The 22,914-nt window shown below is 35.5% G+C and overlaps 1 protein-coding gene across 1 annotated transcript; it reads left to right on the top strand.

Moving 5' to 3' along the window:
* Positions 1-299: 299 nt before the first annotated feature.
* kif5c (kinesin family member 5C) lies at positions 300-20,988 on the top strand. Its single transcript, XM_067410270.1, has 26 exons — positions 300-425; positions 1,784-1,786; positions 6,682-6,769; positions 6,873-6,946; positions 7,481-7,585; positions 8,277-8,325; positions 8,446-8,501; positions 8,597-8,684; positions 8,825-8,949; positions 9,235-9,339; positions 9,527-9,675; positions 9,794-9,942; positions 12,244-12,410; positions 12,507-12,575; positions 13,722-13,928; positions 14,019-14,162; positions 14,771-14,959; positions 15,197-15,314; positions 15,452-15,528; positions 15,899-16,008; positions 16,180-16,281; positions 19,004-19,064; positions 19,192-19,263; positions 20,131-20,235; positions 20,393-20,609; positions 20,828-20,988. The coding sequence occupies exons 1-26, from the start codon at positions 300-302 to the stop codon at positions 20,986-20,988; spliced, it is 2,916 nt and encodes a 971-aa protein (XP_067266371.1).
* Positions 20,989-22,914: the final 1,926 nt, after the last annotated feature.

Here is a 22,914-nt window from a genome sequence, read left to right as displayed (position 1 = left end):
GGCTTTAGCGCCTATCAGCCACCGCCAACGACAATAACATTGTCGTTAAGTGATTGTATGATATCACGTAACATATTTAAAACTGTGTCCAGGAGTTGTATATTTTATCTGAGACTGTTTTCAGTTTCAAAGCTTCTTTCGCCCAGCCAATGGGAATGGACCGTACGGGCTGAACGGCTGGCAAGCATCGAGACATTTTGATTGTTTGATTGATGCATTCCTCTGCAGACTGCTGGGTGGACGACCAGATCTGCTGACCGGAGAGAAAGTTTCGTTTGATAAAATCGGTATCATACACGATGGTGGATGCAGCTGAATGTTGTGTGAAGGTGATGTGCCGATTCAGGCCACTTAACGAATCGGAAATCACCAGAGGTGACAAATACATACCGAAATTCAAAGGAGAAGACACCGTGGTGATAGCGGTAAGGTGGCTTTAGAGTCTACGGATGTTATTAAGACGGACAGAAAGTCCTTAAATCTTTTTCTCACGATCTAATTTTCTTTATCTGTGCAGAAGATGCTATATATGATGTAACTTTAGATAAATATAGCCTATCACTCTATTGTGACTCATTAATGTGATCATTTCATATCTGTCTGGGTGAATCATACTGCGATATCTCTTTCATTTTCTTCTGAATTCAGTAAATCAGAACTTGCTCGTACAACGTTTTTTTTTCTTTAGACAGTCAAAAATATAATTTGCAAAGCAACTCCTTTCATTTGAACAATTGCTGCGCTTTGAGTTATTTATATTGCATTATAGCATCGAACATGCTTTCTTTTGCGAATTTGTTTTAATTTTGTAGTTTTAATCATATAGGATTGGCTAAATAGAGCTATTGATCATTCCTTTAATTGCCTAAAAATATACAGGACAGTATGGGGTATGTTGTCACAACTGAACTGGATATTAAATAACCTTTTAGATGCTTTTCAGCAAAATTTAAAACAGTATGAAACCCAAAACAAACCATTTTAAAGGTACAAACATGTCAAACATTATTAACAAATATTATATTTAATAAATTGCACATTGTTTAAAATGCATGTGGCAATTTGCCAAGAATCTGGTATAATGATAAAATAAACATTGTCCAGAAATCACAATTAAACTTTTCAATTTCAGTTTATCTTCATTATAGTTGACTCATGTCTGAATGTACTTTGTGTTCACTCAACATATATAAAAGTAATATTGAAATTTTAGTTCACAAAAATATTCTCCTACTCATTGTTTTCATGTCTCACCACAATAACTTTGTTTAGCCTACTTTAATATCATAATTTTCTTAATGGCCACCAGTTGTGTCAGGTTTTTGTAATAATAATTTAGAATGGCAAGTCATCTCTCACATTTGATGTAATTTCATTTGTCTAATTCAATTGCACACTTGAAAAAATTCTTGCTGAATGAATTTATGAATGCAGATGCTTGTCGGCCATGTGCAAGTCTTTTACTTTTAGGGTTGGAAGTGTTTGTGGTTACTTTGGAAGATACATGCTTATTATGGGTCAGACTCTTCATTTATCTTTTAATAACACAATTTGGTAGTGGGATTAAATTAAAGAGCATTTGATACCTGGAATGCCGGTTGTGTGGGTGTGTGACATGCTATAAATAAGCTGGAGTGTCAACACAGTAAGATACTGATGGTTTTTATGTTTTACAGTAAACCTCCAGAAATCCCTTGTGTAAACACAATAGCCCATATTATCTGACCCATTGAAATGGTAATCAGCATTACCATGCCTAATCTGCCCACAAAATCGAGCGTAGCAGGTATTAGACTTCTGCTTCTAATGTAAATTCTCTTTAATGGTGCCCTGCAGGCTCTGCGCAGCCGGATGGTCCTAATGCCAGACATTTAGCTTAAGGATACAAGTGTGATTTTGAATGGAGATCTGGTTAATATATGTACATTTATTACTGTCAACATTAAACTACCTGCATCTCATTAGTGTCTGTTGTTTAGAAGTGAATCTTTTTGTGTGGTGTCACAGAAAGACTAATCTTAGCTTTAACGCAACAGATTGGAAACGGTCAATAAAATCAAATTCATTTGTGGGGGAAGGGTGAATTTCACACCTCCTCCCCCAACAGCTCTGATGAGCTAGAAATAAAAATGAAATATCTATCTATCTATCTATCTATCTATCTATCTATCTATCTATCTATCTATCTATCTATCTATCTATCTATCTATCTATCTATCTGTCTATCTGTCTGTCTGTCTGTCTGTCTTTATTGTCTACCTGTCTGTATTTAATTTATGAAACTTATTCTGCAAAATAACTTTATATTATGCAAAAGAATATTTGGTCATTTAAGAATCTTAAATATCAACTTCTGCACCTTGAAATTAAATTTTAAATCAGCCTCTGAATTATTGATTAAAATGTATTCATATAATATGGACTTAAAATGTGATAAAAAATTGAGTATTTATAATAATTAGTACAATTCTTTTTTATAATTACGTTTTATAATCAGTGGCATAATATTATTATTTGTTATTAATATATATATATATATATATATATATATATATATATATATATATATATATATATATATATATATATTTTTTTATTTTTTTTTTTTTACTCACTAATTCATCAAAAAATTCAGCAACTTGGCAAAAAAAATTAAGAAAATAATTTATCTTATAATATAATTATTTCTTTAAATATTTATATGTTATTTAAAAATAAGTAAAGAGATTTATAAGTTTGTGACAGTGAAAAATCACTAATCATTTACAGCATGTCAGTATCAGGCTGGATTTGATGTTTTTTTGCTTTATGTGGGTTGTCTGGTCAGCAGTGTTTAATATGGGTGGAAACATCTTATTATATGTGCAAGGCCACAAAGAGGCCCAGGGCTCCTGGAACTAATTTACGTTGCCGTAGTGACAGAGGTGCCATTTGAGGGGCCAGGGCTGGCAGGGAACGGTTAGGCTGATTTAGTGGAATATTTAAGCAAGTCCACAGAGGATTGGGGCAATCTTGTTTGACACGCGCATAGTCACATTCATGTTGCTGGTAGAAACCCTTTTAGTTTGACTGTATTTCTTATTGACATCACCTTATGCACCACCTGGAAACACATTTACTGCATTATTAGATGTATTTGTGATGCACATAGTTTATTTGAATACTGCATGCAGTCTGCTATTTCTATTCTACGAACCCATCTGAAATGGACAGGAAAAGATGCATTATCCTTTCAAGCATTTCTTCAGGAAGTAGACAATATAGGTTTTTGATTGAAGCTGGTAAAATACTAAGCACTCTTGGAAAAGCCTTGATGGTCCCTAGATAGTGCATAAATTATTGACTTAAAGAATGCATTGTCCTAAACACACACGTGCTTTTATATACAGCTTTTGTTTGTGTTTATAAAGGATATTGTTCAGACTGCGGCACATGGATAAATGTCATATGCAAGATTTAGTGTAGTCCTTGTCCTTGTCTACTTTTACAAAGTAAAACATATCTGCATTTTGACCACAGTTTTCCAGTAATCTTTTTTTTTTATTAGAATTATTCGGTATTACAGAAATTAATTACATTTACATAAGAATATTTGTCACAGAAAAGATTGCCTATCTGCTAAAAGAAAGGAGAGAGATGGAAGGAAGATATTATTGTCATCATTCCTTCCTTGCAATCATGTTATTCTCCTCCACTATTGGCCAGGAGACAGGTGCTGACTGTTAGCCAATCAGTGCATTTCTTTCCGGGTGAGATGTAGTTTCCGTGGTGATGGTCTGAGTTTGAGCAACAGCTCTCATTTGTGTCTCAGTGGGGTTGCTTGACCCCTACCTGCTTAATCAAACAGACAGACAGAGAAATCATGTGTCTGTGTGAACGCTGCAGTACTGTTGTCTGCATGCCTTACACAGATAATCAACAGGGCAAATGCATGGCTATTTCGGATATTTTATTTAGTCTGTTTTAGGTCACCTGGTCCGTATGTTAGACTTGTTGATGTAAAAGTAAGGCATAGAATAGATCTGTGAACTGTGTAGGTCTCTCTCTCCCTCCCTCCCTCCCTCCCTCCCTCCCTCTTTCTCTATATCTCTTCCCATATGGAGAGTGTATTTGTGTGCATATGGGCAAAGGAGGATGTGGAAAAACTGCTGTCAGCACTCAGTACATGAGCTCCCCATGATATCTGTGCACATATAAACATAACGCGGTCATACTTTATATTTGGTGTCTTACAAAAAAAAAAAAAGGTAGGTGCCATGTATTTTTTGCGATTATGTTTTATTGCTATTGAGGTGGGATATGGGTAAGGTTAGGACTGGTTTGGTGGTATGGTAAGGGTGGGTTAAGGTGAAAGAAAGAGTCAACAGTTAATTTTAGATGTAATTACAGAAGTTAATTACAGCTGTAATTACATGCAGGTATGTTATAATGTAATTTGTATATACACTATGAATGCATTGTATCAAATGATTAATTTAAATGTTAGTTAAAGACACTTAATATAAAGTGGGAGCCAGAATGCTAATGCTAAATATCATATCTTGGTTTGCTGATTTTGTACTATATGTACAGTAAAAGACAGAAAAATCCTAAAATAACTATCCAGCTTACTATTACCTATTTAAATGTTTTTGTCTAAACAAAAGTTCAAGCATAGTGGTTAAACGTAAATGATAGATTATCTTTAAAAACTAAAAAGCAGAAATGTAATACAAAATTGAAACATTTTGTATTACAAAAAAAAAGAATGGCTGAGTAACAATTAAAACAGTAGAGGAGAAAGTATTTCTGTGCTACAATTCGAACAGAATTGCAAAAGCTTTTGTAGTAATGGCTGTGTGCAAACAAATTTCCAACACTTTTCCTAGCTTAGCATTAGTAATTATTAGTATTATTAGCATTAGTAATTATTAGTAATAGGCCCAGTTTCACAGACAAGGCTTAGATTAAGCCAGGATTAGGCCTTAGTTCAACTAGGACATTTAAGTAGCTTTTATAAACATGTCTTGAAAAAAACAAGAGAGAAAAAAAACATTACTGGTGTGCATCTTGAGACAAAACAATGGCACTGACATATTTAAAGATATGTCAGTGCAAGTTGCTTTCAGTTAAAACAACTCAGACATGCATTTTAATCTAGGACTTGGCTAAAGCCTTGTCTGAAACTGTGCAATAGTTTACATAATTGTTAAAAATATTTCACTGCGCATAGTTATTATTTCTCATTGCACAGCAGTTTCAAAGTCTCCAGATCTTGGCAGCAGGTTCAGGCTTCAGCTCAGAGAATCAAAACAAAAGAGAGGGATTTGCTGGGGCTCAATAAGATTGACTGGCTGTTGGGGGATGGGCTGTATTCATCACAAGGTCCCTCTTATTTTTTCTTTAACAATGTATACCGCTGAAATGGGAACTTATGGGAACTTCATAAATAGCCGTTAGTAGAATCGGTGCAGCGTCAGCAAAATAAAGAGGCACTTGGTCCATTTATGAGACTGACCTCTTGTAGCAATAATAAAATAACATTCACAAACACATACAGTACATTTCATTTACAAGTTCTGTATCATTCATTATTGTGTTTTAAAGCTTGAAACTAAATTTTAAAGGTGCCCTAGAATTAAAAATTGAATTTACCTTGGCATAGTTGAATAACAAGAGTTCAGTACATGGCATACAGGCATACAGTGAGTCTCAAACACCATTGTTTCCTCCTTCTTATATAAATCTCATTTGTTTAAAAGACCTCCGAAGAACAGGCGAATCTCAACATAACACCGACAGTTACGTAACAGTAGGGATCATTAATATGTATGACCCCAATGTTTGCATATGCCAGCTCATATTCAAGGCATTAGACAAGGGCAGGCAGTATTAACGTCTGGATGTTCACAGCAAGCAAGGACAACAGCGAAAAATGGCAGATGGAGCAATAATAACTGACATGATCCATGATATCATGATATTTTTAGTGATATTTGTAAATTGTCTTTCTAAATGTTTTGTTAGCATGTTGCTAATGTACTATTAAATGTGGTTAAAATTACCATCGTTTCTTACTGTATTCACGGAGACAAGACTGTCGTTATTTTCATTTTTTAAACACTTGCAGTCTGTATAATGCACAAACACTTCAAACTTCATTCTTTATAAATCTCTCCAACAGTGTGTAATGTTAGCTTTAGCCACAGAGCATAGCCTCAAACTCATTCAGAATCAAATGTAAACATCCAAATAAATACCATACTTACGCGATTAGACATGCTGCATGACGAACACTTTGTAAAGATCCATTTTGAGGGTTATATTAGCTGTGTGAACTTTGTTTATGCTGTTTAAGGCAAGCGTGAGCTCGGGGGGTGGGGAACACGAGAATTTAAAGGGGCCGCACTCTGATTCGGCGCATATTTAATGATGCTCCAAAATAGGCAGTTAAAAAAATTAATAAAAAAAAAAAAATCTATGGGGTATTTTGAGCTGAAACTTCACAGACACATTCAGGGGACACCTTAGACTTATATTACATCTTGTAAAAAGACATTCTGTGGCACCTTTAATGATATTTTCTATCAGAGATAAAAACAATTTTTTATAGACAGAGATAAGAATCATCTTTTGAGCCATTGTACTTTGTAAGACCTGTTCATTACTTGTATCTTGAGTCTAATCTGTTTGTCTTTTTAGGGCAAGCCTTATATCTTTGACCGAGTCCTTCCTCCGAACACGACACAAGAACAAGTATATGATGCCTGTGCCAAACAGATTGTTAAAGGTTGTATATATGTATAGTTACATGAACAAGTAAAGGTTAAATTATACAAACCTGGAAAGAAATGAAAATGTTTTAAAGTTGAAACATGAATCTTGTATTTCAGATGTGCTGGGTGGCTATAATGGGACCATCTTTGCTTATGGCCAAACCTCATCTGGAAAGACTCACACAATGGAGGTAAGGCAGAAAAACTATTATATCATATAACGATAGGTATTAAGTTCACAAATTTCTTATAGTTATATAGTAATTAAATAACCTTTCAGCACAAGTATGGTGAGAAAGTCACTGTGCTCAATCACAAAATGCTCTAGACTGATGAATATCTCTCAGCATCATGAAATGACTGAAATGCCAAACTGCTGCAACAGCTGAAAAATGCCACTTGACTGCAGGCGTTGCCTGGAAACAGCCTGCGCTTTCAGCAAGCGTTTTGAATATAAAGTCAATAAATTCAGTTATTTGAAAAATGTTTCTGAAAATCACTTTGTAACCACTGAAAGGTGCAAATTAGCATGCCAAACAGGATGTCCTCATACATCCCTCAGAGGGAATACTGATATCCTTATTTAAAAATCACATTACACACATATAGTACAGTAGATGGAGACAGAAATTCTACAATGCAGATTAGTAATTACATAAGTGATGTAAATAAAGTGCCATCTTATCAAATATTTGCTTTAATTGTCCTCTATAACATGCGCACAGGGCCAGCTCCATAACCCCCAGCTGATGGGCATCATCCCTCGCATCGCCCAGGACATCTTTGACCACATCTACTCTATGGATGAGAACCTGGAGTTCCATATCAAGGTATGGACCCTTTTCACACACTGTGATGACACATTTCCAAGGTTAACATTTTTTATTATATTTTCTCTTGTAAAAAAAATTTAATGTACAGTTATAAGACTATACTTTGTTATATTATTTTGGCATTACATTTCAGAAAGTAGTTAACGCTGATGTGTGAGCGTTTCTAACACAACGGCTGAAAGAGTGATGGCAAATGAGTGACGGTCTCTAAATTTTTTTCCTCTTTTAAAAAGTTATAGAAGTGCTATCATGTGTTTTATCATTTTCTATTAGATCAAAAGGTAATGCATAAATTTATATGTGTTGCAATTTTCGTTCACCATTATAGTTTACCCAACTATGACAACTTTCACTTCTGAAAAACCTCTATATGTGTAAAAGGTCCATTAGGAGCGGAAATTAAATCTGCTTGTGTATGTTCAAATGTGAAACCATCAACTATTGTATTGTTTTTAATAATATGCACATATTAATAAACAGAAAAAAATATATTAAGCTTAAATGTCTAGAAAAATGATATGTTTACGATATGTTAATAAAGTATTGGACTGTTTTGATATCATGACCATTAATATAGAACTAAATCAATTAGTTTCAAAGTACAAAGTCACTTTTTAAATGTATTAATATTTTGTTGCATAATTTTTTATTTTTTCAAAAAAAATTAATGGCTACCCCTTTATCACAGGTCTCTTATTTTGAAATCTACCTGGACAAAATCAGAGACTTGCTTGATGGTGAGATAAAAAAACAACCACACTCTTCTTCATAGTATTAAGATTCTTTAAAAAAATAATATTAATGCTATTTTTTATTTTATGTAAATTAAATTAAATTTGTGTTGTCTAATCCTAAAGTTTCCAAAACCAACCTGGCTGTACATGAGGATAAGAACCGTGTGCCCTTTGTCAAGGTAGGACAGATGCACATTATAGTGTTTTTCAGTCCCAGATATGAAGCAAGCACTTCCTTGATGTGTTGAGTCTTTTGATGCTATTACATTGCCAGGGTTGCACAGAGCGGTTTGTGTCCAGTCCAGAGGATGTCATGGATGTGATCGATGAGGGTAAATCCAATCGTCATGTGGCTGTCACAAGTGAGTGACTATTTAACCTCATTTCCCTGATATAATACATCACATTCTGAATCAAACATAACTAATATACAGTGCTGTTATCTTGTGTTACACTGTTTTTACCCTAACACACTGACCTCTGATGTTACATTGTGTTACAGACATGAATGAGCACAGTTCCCGCAGTCACAGCATTTTCCTCATTAATATTAAGCAGGAGAATGTGGAGACAGAGAAGAAATTGAGTGGAAAACTGTATCTGGTGGATCTTGCAGGAAGTGAAAAGGCATGTTTTTATTGATTTATTTGTTCTTCCGGTTTTTTCCTTTGTTTTTGTTTGGCAAAATCTCTCTCTCTCTCTCTCTCTCTCTCTCTCTCTCTCTCTCTCTCTCTCTATATATATATATATATATATATATATTTTTTTTTTTTTTTTTTTTTTTTTTATCGTGTCTTTGGTATTCCATTATATATTATCAGTAATTATGGTTTGTGGAATAAATAAATCTACAAAATAGATTTGAGAATGATATCTCCACTCTCTCTCTTCACCTCTCTGTGTCTCTCACAGGTCAGTAAAACTGGAGCAGAAGGATCTGTGTTGGACGAGGCTAAAAATATCAATAAGTCTCTCTCTGCTCTGGGGAACGTCATCTCAGCCCTGGCTGAAGGAACCGTAAGTGCTCAGCCGGTCTCATCTACCCAGATATTTTTTTTTCTTCCGCTTCCTCTTCCTCTCTTTTCTCTGAAATGCTAATCATCTTCCGTACATAATCTAGGTCATGTGTACACCTCACACAGTACAAAGCAATAAGTTTGCTTTATAAATTATTTATTGTCTTGCCCTATCTTTCTCATTACAGAAAACCCATGTGCCCTACAGAGATAGTAAAATGACCAGGATCCTACAGGACTCTTTGGGTGGGAACTGCAGAACCACCATCGTAATCTGCTGCTCTCCCTCTGTATTTAATGAGGCTGAGACCAAATCCACTCTCATGTTTGGTCAGAGGTGAAGCCATTTTAGAATATTTCTCCTAAAATTAAGAGTCGGAAATTCAGTGCTGCTGAAAATTTGCAACAAATATGTGCATATGCAAATAATTTCCACCGTACTCTCTTTCACACAGGGCCAAAACAATCAAAAACACAGTTTCTGTAAACATGGAGCTCACAGCTGAGGAATGGAAGAAGAAATATGAGAAAGAGAAAGAGAAGACCAGAGGTCTGAAAATCATCATCCAGCGGCTAGAAAATGAGCTCAAAAGATGGCGAAAAGGTAAAGAGAGAAGACAGAGAACACACACTTTGCTGTTACAGACTGAAAAATATGTAACTGATTAGAAAGCGATTTTTATTGAATTCAATGTTTAATAGTTTTATTATTATATATTATTGTTTATTAGGATGCTGAGAAACATTTCACTGGAATGATGCTTGACATTTGAAGTGGTTGCTTTGAAAATACTGTAACGGTTGAGAAAATGCGTATCATTTGGTTTTCTGCAGAGGCCAGGCTATTTTTGATGTAATTGTACTAACAAAAGCTTTGTTTTCCCGATTTGAGTTCTGAAATTGACCCCTACAATGAGAGGAGCCAGTTATTTCTTTCTCCTCTGTTCGTTTTAGACTTATTAAGGCCATAGACAGTTTTTGTTTTTGAGTAAAATAATGATGTTTCCACAGAGGAAATGAAGTTATTCAATAGTATATGTAAATATATTGTTATATTGATGGAAACTTGACACAGATTGGCTTTCATGTAAACCATGTGTGTACTGATGACAAGAATCCACAATAATTGGCCATGATAAATACCAATTAGCACTAATTATTCAGACTGTGGAGGGGAAAACACATAATGATTCTAAACAGAAGGCCTGTCATTAAGTGAATGCATGTTTGCTGCAAAACACTAATGTATATGGCTGAATATATTCATTTTCAGTTGCATATTCAGCCTCAGACCTCAGTCTTTACTTTTATTTTTCCTTCTGTGAATCCTGAGATGTTTTTATCATTCTCTAAGTATCACTTTCTCTCTCATGTGTCCACATGAATAGGTTTTTATTTCTTTGTCAGTGTTATCAGCTCCCTCCACCTCCTACAGCACAATAAAACACACAGATGCTGATTTGAAGATTTCTCCCCCATGTCAGATTTATAAAGCCTAGAGAATAACTGTCGCTCTCTGACTCTTTGAGCAGCTGTTCTTTCATTTACATCCAGTCAGTGTTTCTTATCATCAGGTTCCTGAATTCCTTGTTCTTTTTATTAGTTAAAGGTGCCCTAGAACCAGTTTTTACAAGATGTAATAAAAGTCTTAGGTGTCCCCTGAATGTGTCTGTGACGTTTCAGCTCAAAAAAACCCATAGATTTTTTTTAATACATTTTTTTAACTGCTTATTTTAGGGCATCATTAACTATGCACCGATTCACATACAGTGTATTTACAAAGTTCACACAGCTAATATAACCCTCAAATAGATCTTTACAAGATGTTCATCATGCATGCGTTGGATCATGTGAGTATAGTATTTATTTGGATGTTTACATTTGATTCTGAATGAGTTTGAGGCTGTGCTCTGTGGCTAAAGCTAACATTACACACTGTTGGAGAAATTTATAAAGAATGAAGTTGTGTTTATGAATTATACAGACTGCAAGTGTTTAAAAATGAAAATAGCGATGGCTAACTTTAATGATGGTAATGATGGTAACTTTAACCACATTTAATAGTACATTAGCAACATGCTAACAAAACATTTAGAAAGACAATTTACAAATATCACTAAAAATATCATGTAATCATGGATCATGTCAGTTATTATCGCTTGCTTACCTAGTCTGATGATTCAGCTGTGCACAGATCCAGACGTTAATACTGGCTTGTGTAATGCCTTAAACATTAGCTGGCAAATGCAAATATTGGGGTCATACATATTAATGACCCAGACTGTTAGGTAATAGTCTGTGTTATGTTGAGATTTGCCTGTTCTTCGGAGGTCTTTTAAACAAATGAGATTTATATAAGAAGGAGGAAACAATGGTGTTTGAGACTCACTGTATGTCATTTCCATGTACTGAACTCTTGTTATTCAACTATGCCATGGTAAATTCAATTTTTGATTCTAGGACACCTTTAAGAAACCAGTGCTTTTTTTTATTTTATTTTTATTTATTTTTTTTTTATTTTTTTTTTTAAATTTATGTCCAGTCAGTGTTTATGTCAAGTCAGTGTTTCTTATCATCAGGTTTCCAGGACTGTTTCCTGAATGTCGTGTTCTTTTTATTAGTTAAGGAACCAGTGCAATTTTATTTTATTTTATTTTATTTTTTTTTAATTATTATTATTTTATGTCCAGTCAGTGTTTATGTCAATTCAATGTTTCTTATCATCAGGTTTCCAGGACTGTTTCCTGAATGCCTTGTTCTTTTTACTAGTTAAGAAAACAGTGCTATTTTTATTTTTTTTTATTTTTTTTATTTTATATCCAAAGCCTTGTTAAAATGAATAAAGGGGTACTTTTTTACTGCTGCAGTTGTGTCGGACTGACATCTTTCACATCTTTATATTCAGGTGAGACTGTACCTGTTGATGAGCAGCACAGCAGTAAAGAATCAAAGAATTCAGAAGCCGCTCCCATAATTGACACTTCGGCTCCGCCTCCTGAGCCTCTTTCTGATTCAGAGAAAACCCAGTATGAGGAGCTGATCAATGACCTATATCAGCAGCTAGACGACAAGGTGATAAATACCTCTCACACGCTGTTAAAAATGTGCATCGGGAAGTGCAAGCCTCACAATTCAGTCCTTCCTCTCTTTTTCCCTCTTTCACCACAGGATGATGAGATCAACCAGCACAGTCAGCTGGCAGAGAACCTGAAGCAGCAGATGGTGGATCAGGATGAGGTGAGCTCAGCTCAATAGTGGCAATATAGAGCTGAACACTCTACAATTTATGATGTCACACATGTCTTCCCATGATGCTTTGCCTAAAATGGATCTGAAATTGAAACTAGAAAGAGCCATGGAACAGCTTTACCTTACTAAACATGCATAGGCAATGGAATATGTTTATCCAAACAAGTGCTTGAGGTAATTATTAGTTTAAAATAATATATGTGTTTTGTTGAGCACTATCATCTCACTGCCTGTACTTATAAAAAATTCCCATCAGGTACAAAGAGTATCTGTCATGTGGCAGCAAAGCAAAATTGCTCCTAATTATACAGGTAGAAATGAAAGACATTTAAATATAAATGTTCCCATGGAAACAGTTCTGCAGTATCTCTTTTCTTCTCTTTTGAAACACTTGGACATACCTTTGTGTTACCATATTTCTGCATCTGTATCAGTTTTGCTGTTTATTTTAATGAAATCTTACTGATCAGCATTACAGTGACCACATATGTTCTTCTTATGATCTGTTAACTGATATCTTTTACATCCATGTGAGGAAATAATGCAGAGCTGTATTTTCAGCATCATTATTCCAGTCTTCAGTGTCACGTGATCCTTCAGGAATCATTCTAATATGTTGATTTGTGATGTTTCTGAAGAAACATTTCTTATTATATTATTCTAAATGTTCAAAACAGTTGTGCTGCTTAATATTTTTGTGGAAACCATGACACATTTTTTCAGGATTCTATGATGAATAGAAAATTCAAAAGAACGGCATTTATTAAAAATAGAAACGTTTGTAACCATCTAAAATCATTACTGTCACTTTTGATCAGTTTAATGTGTCCTTGCTGAAAAAAGTATTAAAGGGTTCACCCAAAAATGAACTTTCTGTAAATAATTACTCACCCTCATGTCGTTCCACACCCTTAAGACCTTCGTTCATCTTCAGAACACAAATTAAGATATTTTTGATGAAATCCGAGAGGTATATGACTCCATAGACAGCAATATAATCACCACTTCAAAAGTCCATAAAGGTACTAAAGACATTGTTAACATTTTAATGGAAGTATATACTAATGACATCCACAAAGAAACAGTCCTCTGACTAACATAAATGTGTGACTTCCCCATTCTGCATCCACACAGTTACTGGCATCCACACGGCGTGACTATGAGAAGATCCAGGAAGATCTGAGCCGTTTGCAGCATGAGAACGAGGCAGCAAAAGAGGAGGTGAAGGAGGTGCTCCAGGCCTTAGAGGAGCTGGCGGTGAACTACGACCAGAAAAGCCATGAGGTGGAGGAGAGAGGCAAGACAAACCAACAACTCTCAGAGGAGCTTGTGCAAAAGAGTGTAAGTACAATGAAAAGAGAGAAAATAAATATCAGGAAAAGCTCATGTGACTAAAGAATGCATTGATTTTGTCCTGTTATTGTCCTCTAGGCCACTCTGGCTGGTGTGGAGAGGGATCTGTCTGCCCTGCAGGAACTCAGTGGACATCACAAAAAGAGATCAGCAGAGATCCTCGGTCTATTGCTCCGGGACCTCAATGAGATTGGCAGTGTTATTGCCTTGAATGACCACAAGGTAAGAATTCACACCTTCATAAAGTCTAACTGCACAACACAAAAGCCCAAGAATAACAGACTTATTTACTAACAAAATATATGTATTTTTAGTATTCTGAGTGCATTATACTTCCTTTTTTATATATTGTTGTTGTAAATTGCTCCTCAATTTTCATCGTCAAGAATACACACCTCACAAACACATACTATACAACAAACACGTGAATATGTGGATATTTACATAAAGCATTTAAAATGTGTGTGTGTGTGTATATATATATATATATATATATATATATATATATATATATATATATATATATATATATACTATTATTTAAAAGTTTGGTGTGTTTTTGGAAGAAGCCTCTTATGTTCACCAAGGCTGCATTTATTTGAACAATATTTAATTAAATTAATTTAATAAATACCATAAATACCATGATATTTTTTTAGGATTATTTGATGCATATAAAGTTCAGAAGAACAGCATTGATTTGAAATTGATATTTTTTTGTAACAATGCAAAAGTCTTAATGTCTCTTTTCATGACAAAGCTAATTCATTTAATAAATGAATGGAAACAGACTGAGATCTATGCTGTTTGTTTGGTTTCTCTTTATTCAGATGGCAGAGATAAACGGAGGAATGGAGGAGGAATTCACCATGGCACGGCTCTTCATCAGTAAGATGAAGTCAGAAGTGAAGTCTCTGGTCAACCGCAGTAAACAGCTTGAGAGCACACAGACAGACACAGTGCGCAAAATGCAGGCCAACGAGAAGGAGCTCGCTTCCTGCCAGCTCCTGATCTCTCAGGTACACATGGCTCCCTCTAGTGGTGATTCTAGATCAGAACCCTGTATCGGTGATTTTTTTTTTTTTTTAATCTTTCATAATGTCCCTTTGGATGGTTTTAAAGGATGCATTATTATTGCTTTAAACATTTATTCTGAAAACAAATGTAACCGTCAGGAGCCTTTATGGTTTATCAGGAGGACCAGACGTTGGTATGTATGTCGTTTCTGAGTGTGTGCTTGCTTTTAATGCACCTAGCATCAGGCAAAGATCAAATCCCTCACAGACTACATGCAGAACATGGAACAGAAGAAGAGACAGCTGGAGGAAAGCCACGACTCACTAATGGAGGAGCTCGCTAAACTCCATGCACAAGGTGTACATGAACTACAATGCACTGTTTTACAAACAATGTTTTATTTCAATCTAGAACAAGCACAACATGTTCCTTTGACAGTGATTTCACTGTATTAAAAGAGTCTAATTGTTTTTATTTGTTTTGATTTCATACAGAAAAGATGCATGAGGTGTCAGTCATGGATAAGGAAAAGGAACACATGAGCAGGATGCAGGACGCTGAGGAGATGAAGGTGATGAGCACAAACACATTTGTCAGATAGACTTAAATTCATGCCATAGGTTGACTTAAAGTTGTCAGGTGCAAACAAGCAGAGCAATGACATTGAGGAATCAACCAATGAATGGCTTACTTACAGTTCTATCTGGATATTAAACTAGGATAGAAGAAAGTATTTAAGGATATTTTAAGCAATATAGATACTCTAAAAGGCCTATTTTGCTGCATAAAATAAGACATTTTTCTATTATTAAAATCTGCTGTTAAATGTATAACACTCTACACAAAATTACCCTAGAAGATTCACACAGACACTGCCATATAAGTGCCTTTTATATTCATATGAGCTGAAATATGTATATTTTCTGTGTATCTGCGTGTAGGAAGCCCTGGAACAGCAGATGGAAAGCCACAGAGAGGCTCATCAGAAACAGCTCTCGCGTCTGCGAGATGAGATTGAAGAGAAACAGAGGATCTTGGATGAGCTTAAGGAGTAAGAGCTTAATTTCACTTCAATGGTTAAATGTTATTAATATCATGGTATTAATTTGGATTTTTTTGTGAAAAGCCTTTTTTTTTTTCTCAATTCATCTGATTGTGATTGGCATTAGTCAAAATCATTACTCATCAATTTATTCAATAATATCCTATTATCTGATGTCAGTGTGAACCAGGCTCTTCAGCTTGAAAAGAAGCAGCTCTTGTCTGGCTATGAAAAGCTCAAACAGGAGGATCAGAAGAAGGACGAAAGACTGCAGAAGCTTGTGTGAGTCGACTGCTCATATTGTTTAGGGGAGATTAAAAGGTGCAGTAAGCGATTTCTGAGGAACACTGTTGATATTTGAAATCAACTCAAACAAACACACTCCTCCCTTCATTGCTCCGCCCCCAAAACTCACAAATACACAATGCAAGAGTGGATGTGTCTTTATCATAGCTGAAGTGAAGCAAAATAAATGCTTCGCAAAAAAATAAATAACTATAAAGTGAATATAACGAACAAGGAAGGAAGAACAAAAAGAACAAGGAAGACAAGGAAGAACAAAAAATTAACATAGAGTATAGGGGTGTCCCCGACTAGGGATTTACATAGTCGAATTAGATTCAAATCAGATTGCCTATAGTAGAATCAATCATATATGTGTAAGGGGGGTCCACTATACACTAGATAGTGCACACAAACACTTTCCACGCTCAAGGCCAAAGGAGTATATTTTTATAAAAAAATATATATATAACTGCAGAAAGGCCACACTGCAGATAGGTATGCATTTCACATGTCGGCAAATCAAATTAAATCGGCTAAATAGCCTGTGCCGCTCCAAATTAAATAGCCTAACTCTACAGCGCAACATAGATGCACCGAAAATCAATCAAAATTTTGAATTAGAACAGAATATACCATTCTAATAAATAAAAATAATAATTAAGTCACAAGCACAAAATGCCTAAAGTGCAGGGGAACATATATTAAAAACACAAGCCACAAATAGTTAGATTAGATAACCCTGACAGATTAATAAATAAATTAAAATTAAAGAAATTATTAAAATAACGATAGTAGCCAGAATTTTCAACTTTGTCTTTTTAACTGCAGAGACAATAAACACTAAACAGGAGTGGCAGTCTTTTTAGTTTTGAAATGTTTTGAAATCACTTGTTGCCAACCTGATCGGAAAAAAGTCCAGTCTTTCACGTGTCCGTTTGAGTCTGTTCAAACAGTGCGCTAGTCAACTCGTTAGCGCTGGCCGGCAGAAGTGTTTGTCGTTGTTGAGCGGTAGGACATGAGTTGTTGGCACAACTTGCATCTTACTTTTTTTGGATCTTTTACCATTTCAAAGTGCATCCAATTCTAAACTTTAGATTTTCCTTTCCCAGACATTGTTAAAGATTTAATCCCTGCCGCCAAGATGCTCCTCTGTCGGTCACGGATCATGGAAAGTGAAACTTAACTCTGTCACAGGGGTGGTTGGATTTATTCATGCACATTAAAAATATTTATTTCTTTTCACATTTGTATTTACAGCAATATCATAATAGGCTGTATATTAACTTACATTAACCAGTAGGTCTATGTAAAATCAGATATTGAACACCCCCATATCTAGTCTCATAACACCTCTGCAAAGATTCGACTGTGAGATTGGCAGCCGAATCAGGCTCCTCCTATCGAAGCATTGAATCGTCGACTATTCAGGGTCACCCCTAAAAGAGTATATACAAGCAAGAGTTGTTTGTTAGTCGCCAGAAGCACACACATTCCAGACAAAAAAAAATAATATTCAGAAATGTCCTGTTGTTATAGCTAACATTACAACAGCAGTTTGTTAGAAGAAAAAACGCAATCTCTGTGTCCATTTTTAGGCCTAAAGCTCTTTCCTGATACACGTTTTTTCAGTAATATTCATCTGAACTTTTCTCTTTTGTAATGCATCACAGCAATCTCTCTTTCAACAGTCTTTCTTCAAATCTCCCTCTTGCTCACTCTCTCTCCTCCCCCATCATGAGTGTATACGTCCCCTACTGCTGATTGGCTACAAGTGTGTTGTGCTGCTCGGTCTGATCATGTTGCAGCAACGACCCGGTCCTGCAGATTTGCAATTTGATGAAATGAATGAGAAAATCAGACCCTTTGTTGTGAACAATTGCCACAGTGATTTGGAGGTTTGTCCATGTTGTTCTATCCAGACTGGACTACTGTAATGCTCTCTTGGCTGGCCTTCCAGTATGCACTATCAAGCCTCTGCAACTGATCCAAAATGCTGCAGCAAGACTGGTCTTCAACGAACCGAAGAGAGCGCACGTCCCTCCTCTCTTCATCAGTCTGCACTGGCTGCCAGTAGCTGCTCGCATCCAATTCAAGGCTCTGATGTTTGCTTACAGAACGACAGCTGGCTCTGCACCGCTCCAGAAACCTGCGTTCTGCAAGTGAACGGCGCCTTGTGGTGCTATCACATAGAGGCACAAAATCACTCTCACGGACCTTCTCCGGGACTGTTCCTGGCTGGTGGAATGACCTACCACGCTCTATCCGAGCAGCTGAGTCTCTAGCCATTTTCAAAAAAATGCTAAAGACGTATGTTTTTCGTCAGCACTTGACCCAGTAGTAGTAGCACTTACCTTGACTAATATTCTTCTCCTATCTGTGTATTTATTTATAAAAAAAAAAAAAAAAAAAAAAAATTCGCTATGAGCACTTTACTGACATAACTGTGACTTCACTCAGCACTTACATACTGTTGTTCTCATGTTGATTTAATTGATTCTACTACTCTCATTTGTAAGTCGCTTTGGATAAAAGCGTCTGCTAAATGACTAAATGTAAATGTAAATGTGATCCACATTCAACAGCGTTTCTCAGAAATAGCTTACTTTAACTTGAGCGGCTAAAATGACAAATACTTCAGTTTATTTTTGTCAGGCATTCGTAGCTCTGTGCTATTTAGTAAAGATACATTTCGGTCAAATTTCACTTTTGTTTTAATTAGTTTGCTGAATGAAAAGAGGGAGCAAGCCAAAGAAGATCTCAAAGGTCTGGAAGAGACTGTGGTAAGATTTCAATTCCCAGCATTCCCTGATTTTGTCTTTGAGTATCTCTCTCTGAGTAGTTAACCTTGTTGTTTTTATACATAGCAGTTTTTTAGATCATTGTTCATGCTGTTCTCTCTTTTACAAGGCCAAAGAGCTCCAGACTCTCCAAAACCTGCGTAAGCTGTTCATCCAGGACATCAATAGTCGCATTGGGCGAGTGAGTATCCAAAACAAATAATGTTCCCTTCATTTATGAGTTTACTTTTTCCATCTTGACTTTGTGATGTAGTATTCTCTGAACAACAACTGCCAGCTACTGTTTTTAATTATACAAAACTAGACAATATTAAGGAAAGACATTTTTTTTTTTTATTTTATGCACTGGCCAATTTTGACATTTTGGGCTATTTTGCTTCCAAAACATCTTCTTTCAGACTTGTGCATAAAAATATCCAAAATACACATTTGTGGGTTTTTTTGTTTTTTTGTTTTTTTTTTACATGTTAACTATAGATCCAGTATCTATATCTAGAGATTACTAGCATCTGTAGATTTCAATTACAATACATATCTTTAAAGGCTTTTTCTCATGCACCAAACTTTCCACTTTTATTCCTGTCTAGAGTCAAAAGGCTATTGCAAAGGGGTTTGTTCATATATCATTTGCCTGATTTGTACATTTTATTCTTAAAACATGATGGAAATCTGTTGTTTTTGACAATACATTGACAAAATGATGACAGTATTTTTTTTATTTATGGAGTAATAAAAAGAGATATCCAAAATCCCCTCTGTAAAAACCTTTAGCTCTAATATGTGAACAAAATAAACCAAGAATTCTAAACTGTGCTTGGCTTTGTCCAATGTTCAGATTTCTGTTCTAAAAATGTATGCAAATTAGTGCAAATTTGAATGTAGAATGTATTATTTGCATATTTAAACATAACCTTTCAGAAAAATTTAAATACAAAACAATACATTTCCTTAATTGACTGTGACTAAATCAACTGAGGGAAGTATGGTGATATCAGTTTTAGTTAACATTTGTATTCACCTGTGGTTCAAATACATTTCTGTTTTGAAGAGTATGGAGTTGGACACTGATGAATCTGGGGGAAGTCTGGCACAAAAACAGAAAATAATTTTCCTGGAGAACAACCTGGAACAGCTCACTAAAGTCCACAAGCAGGTTTTTGCTATAATATAATATAATATAATATAATATAATATAATATAATATAATATAATATAATATAATATAATATAATATAATATAATATAATATAATATAAAAGTAAATCTGACTATAGTTGTCTATTTTCTGCAATTTCTGTATAAATCTGTAGCTGGTCCGTGATAATGCAGACTTAAGATGTGAGCTGCCCAAACTGGAGAAGCGCCTGCGTGCAACTGCTGAGCGTGTGAAGATTCTGGAGTCTGCTCTGAGAGAGGCCAAAGAAAGTGCCATGAGAGACCGTAAGAAGTACCAGCAGGAGGTGGACCGCATCAAGGAGGTCATCCAAGCCAAGAATCAGGCCAGGAGGAACCACATTGCACAGATCGGTCAGAGCTGCTTCTACTTCAGTTTTCGATGTTGCATTATATCCAGTAGAGGGCGCCACATACTCAATAGTACCACATTGTCTGTTACCTGATGACCAAATACTCTCATACATTGCTGCATATGTCTCCCATATTGCATACTAATTTACTTTAGATTCTCTCGGTAAGTTAAAAGTATTTTAAATACATCTCATTTTGAACCACGCTGTGTCTTGTAGCTAAGCCTATTCGTGCTGGACATCATCACCCAGTGGCTTCTGCCTCACCGGGCCACGGTGTCAGAGGGGGTGTCCCAAGCCCACGACGACACCACCAGCACCAACTGCAGCACCACCAACAGCAGCAGCTGCAGCAGCAGTACCATCACAGGAACAAGTGAAAAACATACCACGTAAGTTTGTTTTAAACAGCCTTTTCTTGCTTTTCCTGCTTCAACAATATGTATTGCGGAGTCATGTTCCATCAGAACATGCATGTTTTTTCTTTTTAATTTGACTTTGGAACAAGCTGTTGTGATTCTGTTTGGCTTAATATCCAAATTAATGGGTCAGTGCTGATTAGATTTCAGCAGCATGTGATGCATTTGAGAAAGTGCAAGTGACTAGTTGGAAAGTTGCGGTGTTACATTAGTTACTGTGCCAACTGTTTGACAAAGATGGAGCGGCATGGTTATAATAGATACAAAAGATCTGTGCCCGAATGCTTGGGAAAGTCAGCGAACGGTGTCTTGTGCCATCTGGCATTCATTGAAATGTTGTCAGAGTTTATGGATCTATTTCAGGGTGGGTCACTTTTGTTTACCTAGTCATGAACTTTCTTCGTGTTTTGGGTGGCAAGAATGTTGGCAATATAATCTTTAGGGTGCTGAAATGTTTACTAATATTTTTTTCCTGACAGGATTCCTTGCAACATGGTGTGTCTAAATTTTTACACTTCCAACAGGGGAGAGAAAATGACAAGTTCAGTACCTGTCAGCACATCTTTCCATTCCAGCTATGTTCGGCAACAAGAAGACGTATTTTTCCAAAGCAGTGTTTTCCATTAGCTGAGGGGAAAGAAAGAGCTACTGTCATCTTTTACGAAGACTTTTCAAGTTTACTTCCTGTCCTTACCATGACCTCCTCCATGCATTCATCCTGTTTAAGTTAACTCCCTTCTTCCCTCCGTTTCTTCATCAGCCCTGAATGGAGATGTGAGATCTGTGGACTCATCAATGAATAAACAAACCCAGACCCACACACTAAGACTAAAGGATATTGTCTTTTGAACAGATAGAAGAGCTATTTCATTGCGACTTTATCTCTCTTCTTCTTCCTCTCTTTGGCTATTTTCTGCCCTGATTTGCTTTGTATTCAAAAAAGTCTTCAGTGCTAGAATTACATTCTGATTACAGTAATTCAGCTCGTCTTTCATCACATATGCCAGGTTAGTTTCCATAGTAGGACGTTTTGAAAGATGAAAAGTTGTCACAAAAATCAGAATTGAAGTTTTTACAACCTCAGGATTAACAGAGCCTTTTTTGTGGTTCTTTTAATTGGCACTAATTCTTTCAGTCTTAATGGCTATTGAGAACATGCAGTGACATGACTGGAATGTAGTTTAGGAACACACACGCTGCTTCAAGCATAATTTGTCAAGATTTATAATAACTGATATTACTGGATGTTAATTTTTATATTAATTTATTTTTGTATTCATTGTTAAGTATTGGAATTGAGTTTATTTTACTTGCATCTTGTCTTTTTAGATTATTTTAAGTTCCTCACATTAAAACCAGGTCATCATGTGTACATGTTTTTATACAGATATCGGTGCTTTGAAAATATTCTTTACTGTAATTTATACCGTTAGGTGCTCTGGAGCAAACAACAATTGTAAAACATCAGTAATAGTACCACATTAGTGGTAAAAACCTGGAATCATTTGAAGATTTCTTTGTTGTTTATTCTTGTTACTTAAACTGACCTGTTTTAAAGGGCATGAAATGCAATCATTTAAAGAAAGCCAAAGGCAGACATTAGAGCTTCACATATGAATGGATCAGATACGTTTAAGTCAAATGTGGAGAGATTTTACAGCTGATTGTTTATTTGATATTTATGTGCTCATTTAATTTAATTTTGTTATTTTTTTATATAATTTTATCATTATTTATTATTCTTGATGTCATTAAAATATGAAAGATGAAGGATTTAAAAAAAATAACCACAAATATTGTTTCAACAGGTAAACCATGCTATCATGCCATAGCTATTTACAATCCTTTGCTAATATAAAAAATGTTGCCTATTAACTGTCTGGTGTT

Source organism: Chanodichthys erythropterus, chromosome 14 (genome assembly GCF_024489055.1).
Source record: "Chanodichthys erythropterus isolate Z2021 chromosome 14, ASM2448905v1, whole genome shotgun sequence".
NCBI lineage: Eukaryota > Metazoa > Chordata > Actinopteri > Cypriniformes > Xenocyprididae > Chanodichthys > Chanodichthys erythropterus.
The sequence above is the reverse complement of the archived record's forward strand: the minus strand, read 5'-3'. Positions and strand labels throughout refer to the sequence as shown.

Excerpts from the sequence above, each read along its gene's own strand:
- kif5c (XM_067410270.1), top strand. The coding sequence starts at position 300 with ATGGTGGATGCAGCTGAATGTTGTGTGAAGGTGATGTGCCGATTCAGG. Across the intron at positions 7,586-8,276 it reads ACCTGGAGTTCCATATCAAG|GTCTCTTATTTTGAAATCTA; the intron begins GTATGGACCCTT and ends CCTTTATCACAG. Across the intron at positions 20,610-20,827 it reads GAACCACATTGCACAGATCG|CTAAGCCTATTCGTGCTGGA; the intron begins GTCAGAGCTGCT and ends TGTGTCTTGTAG.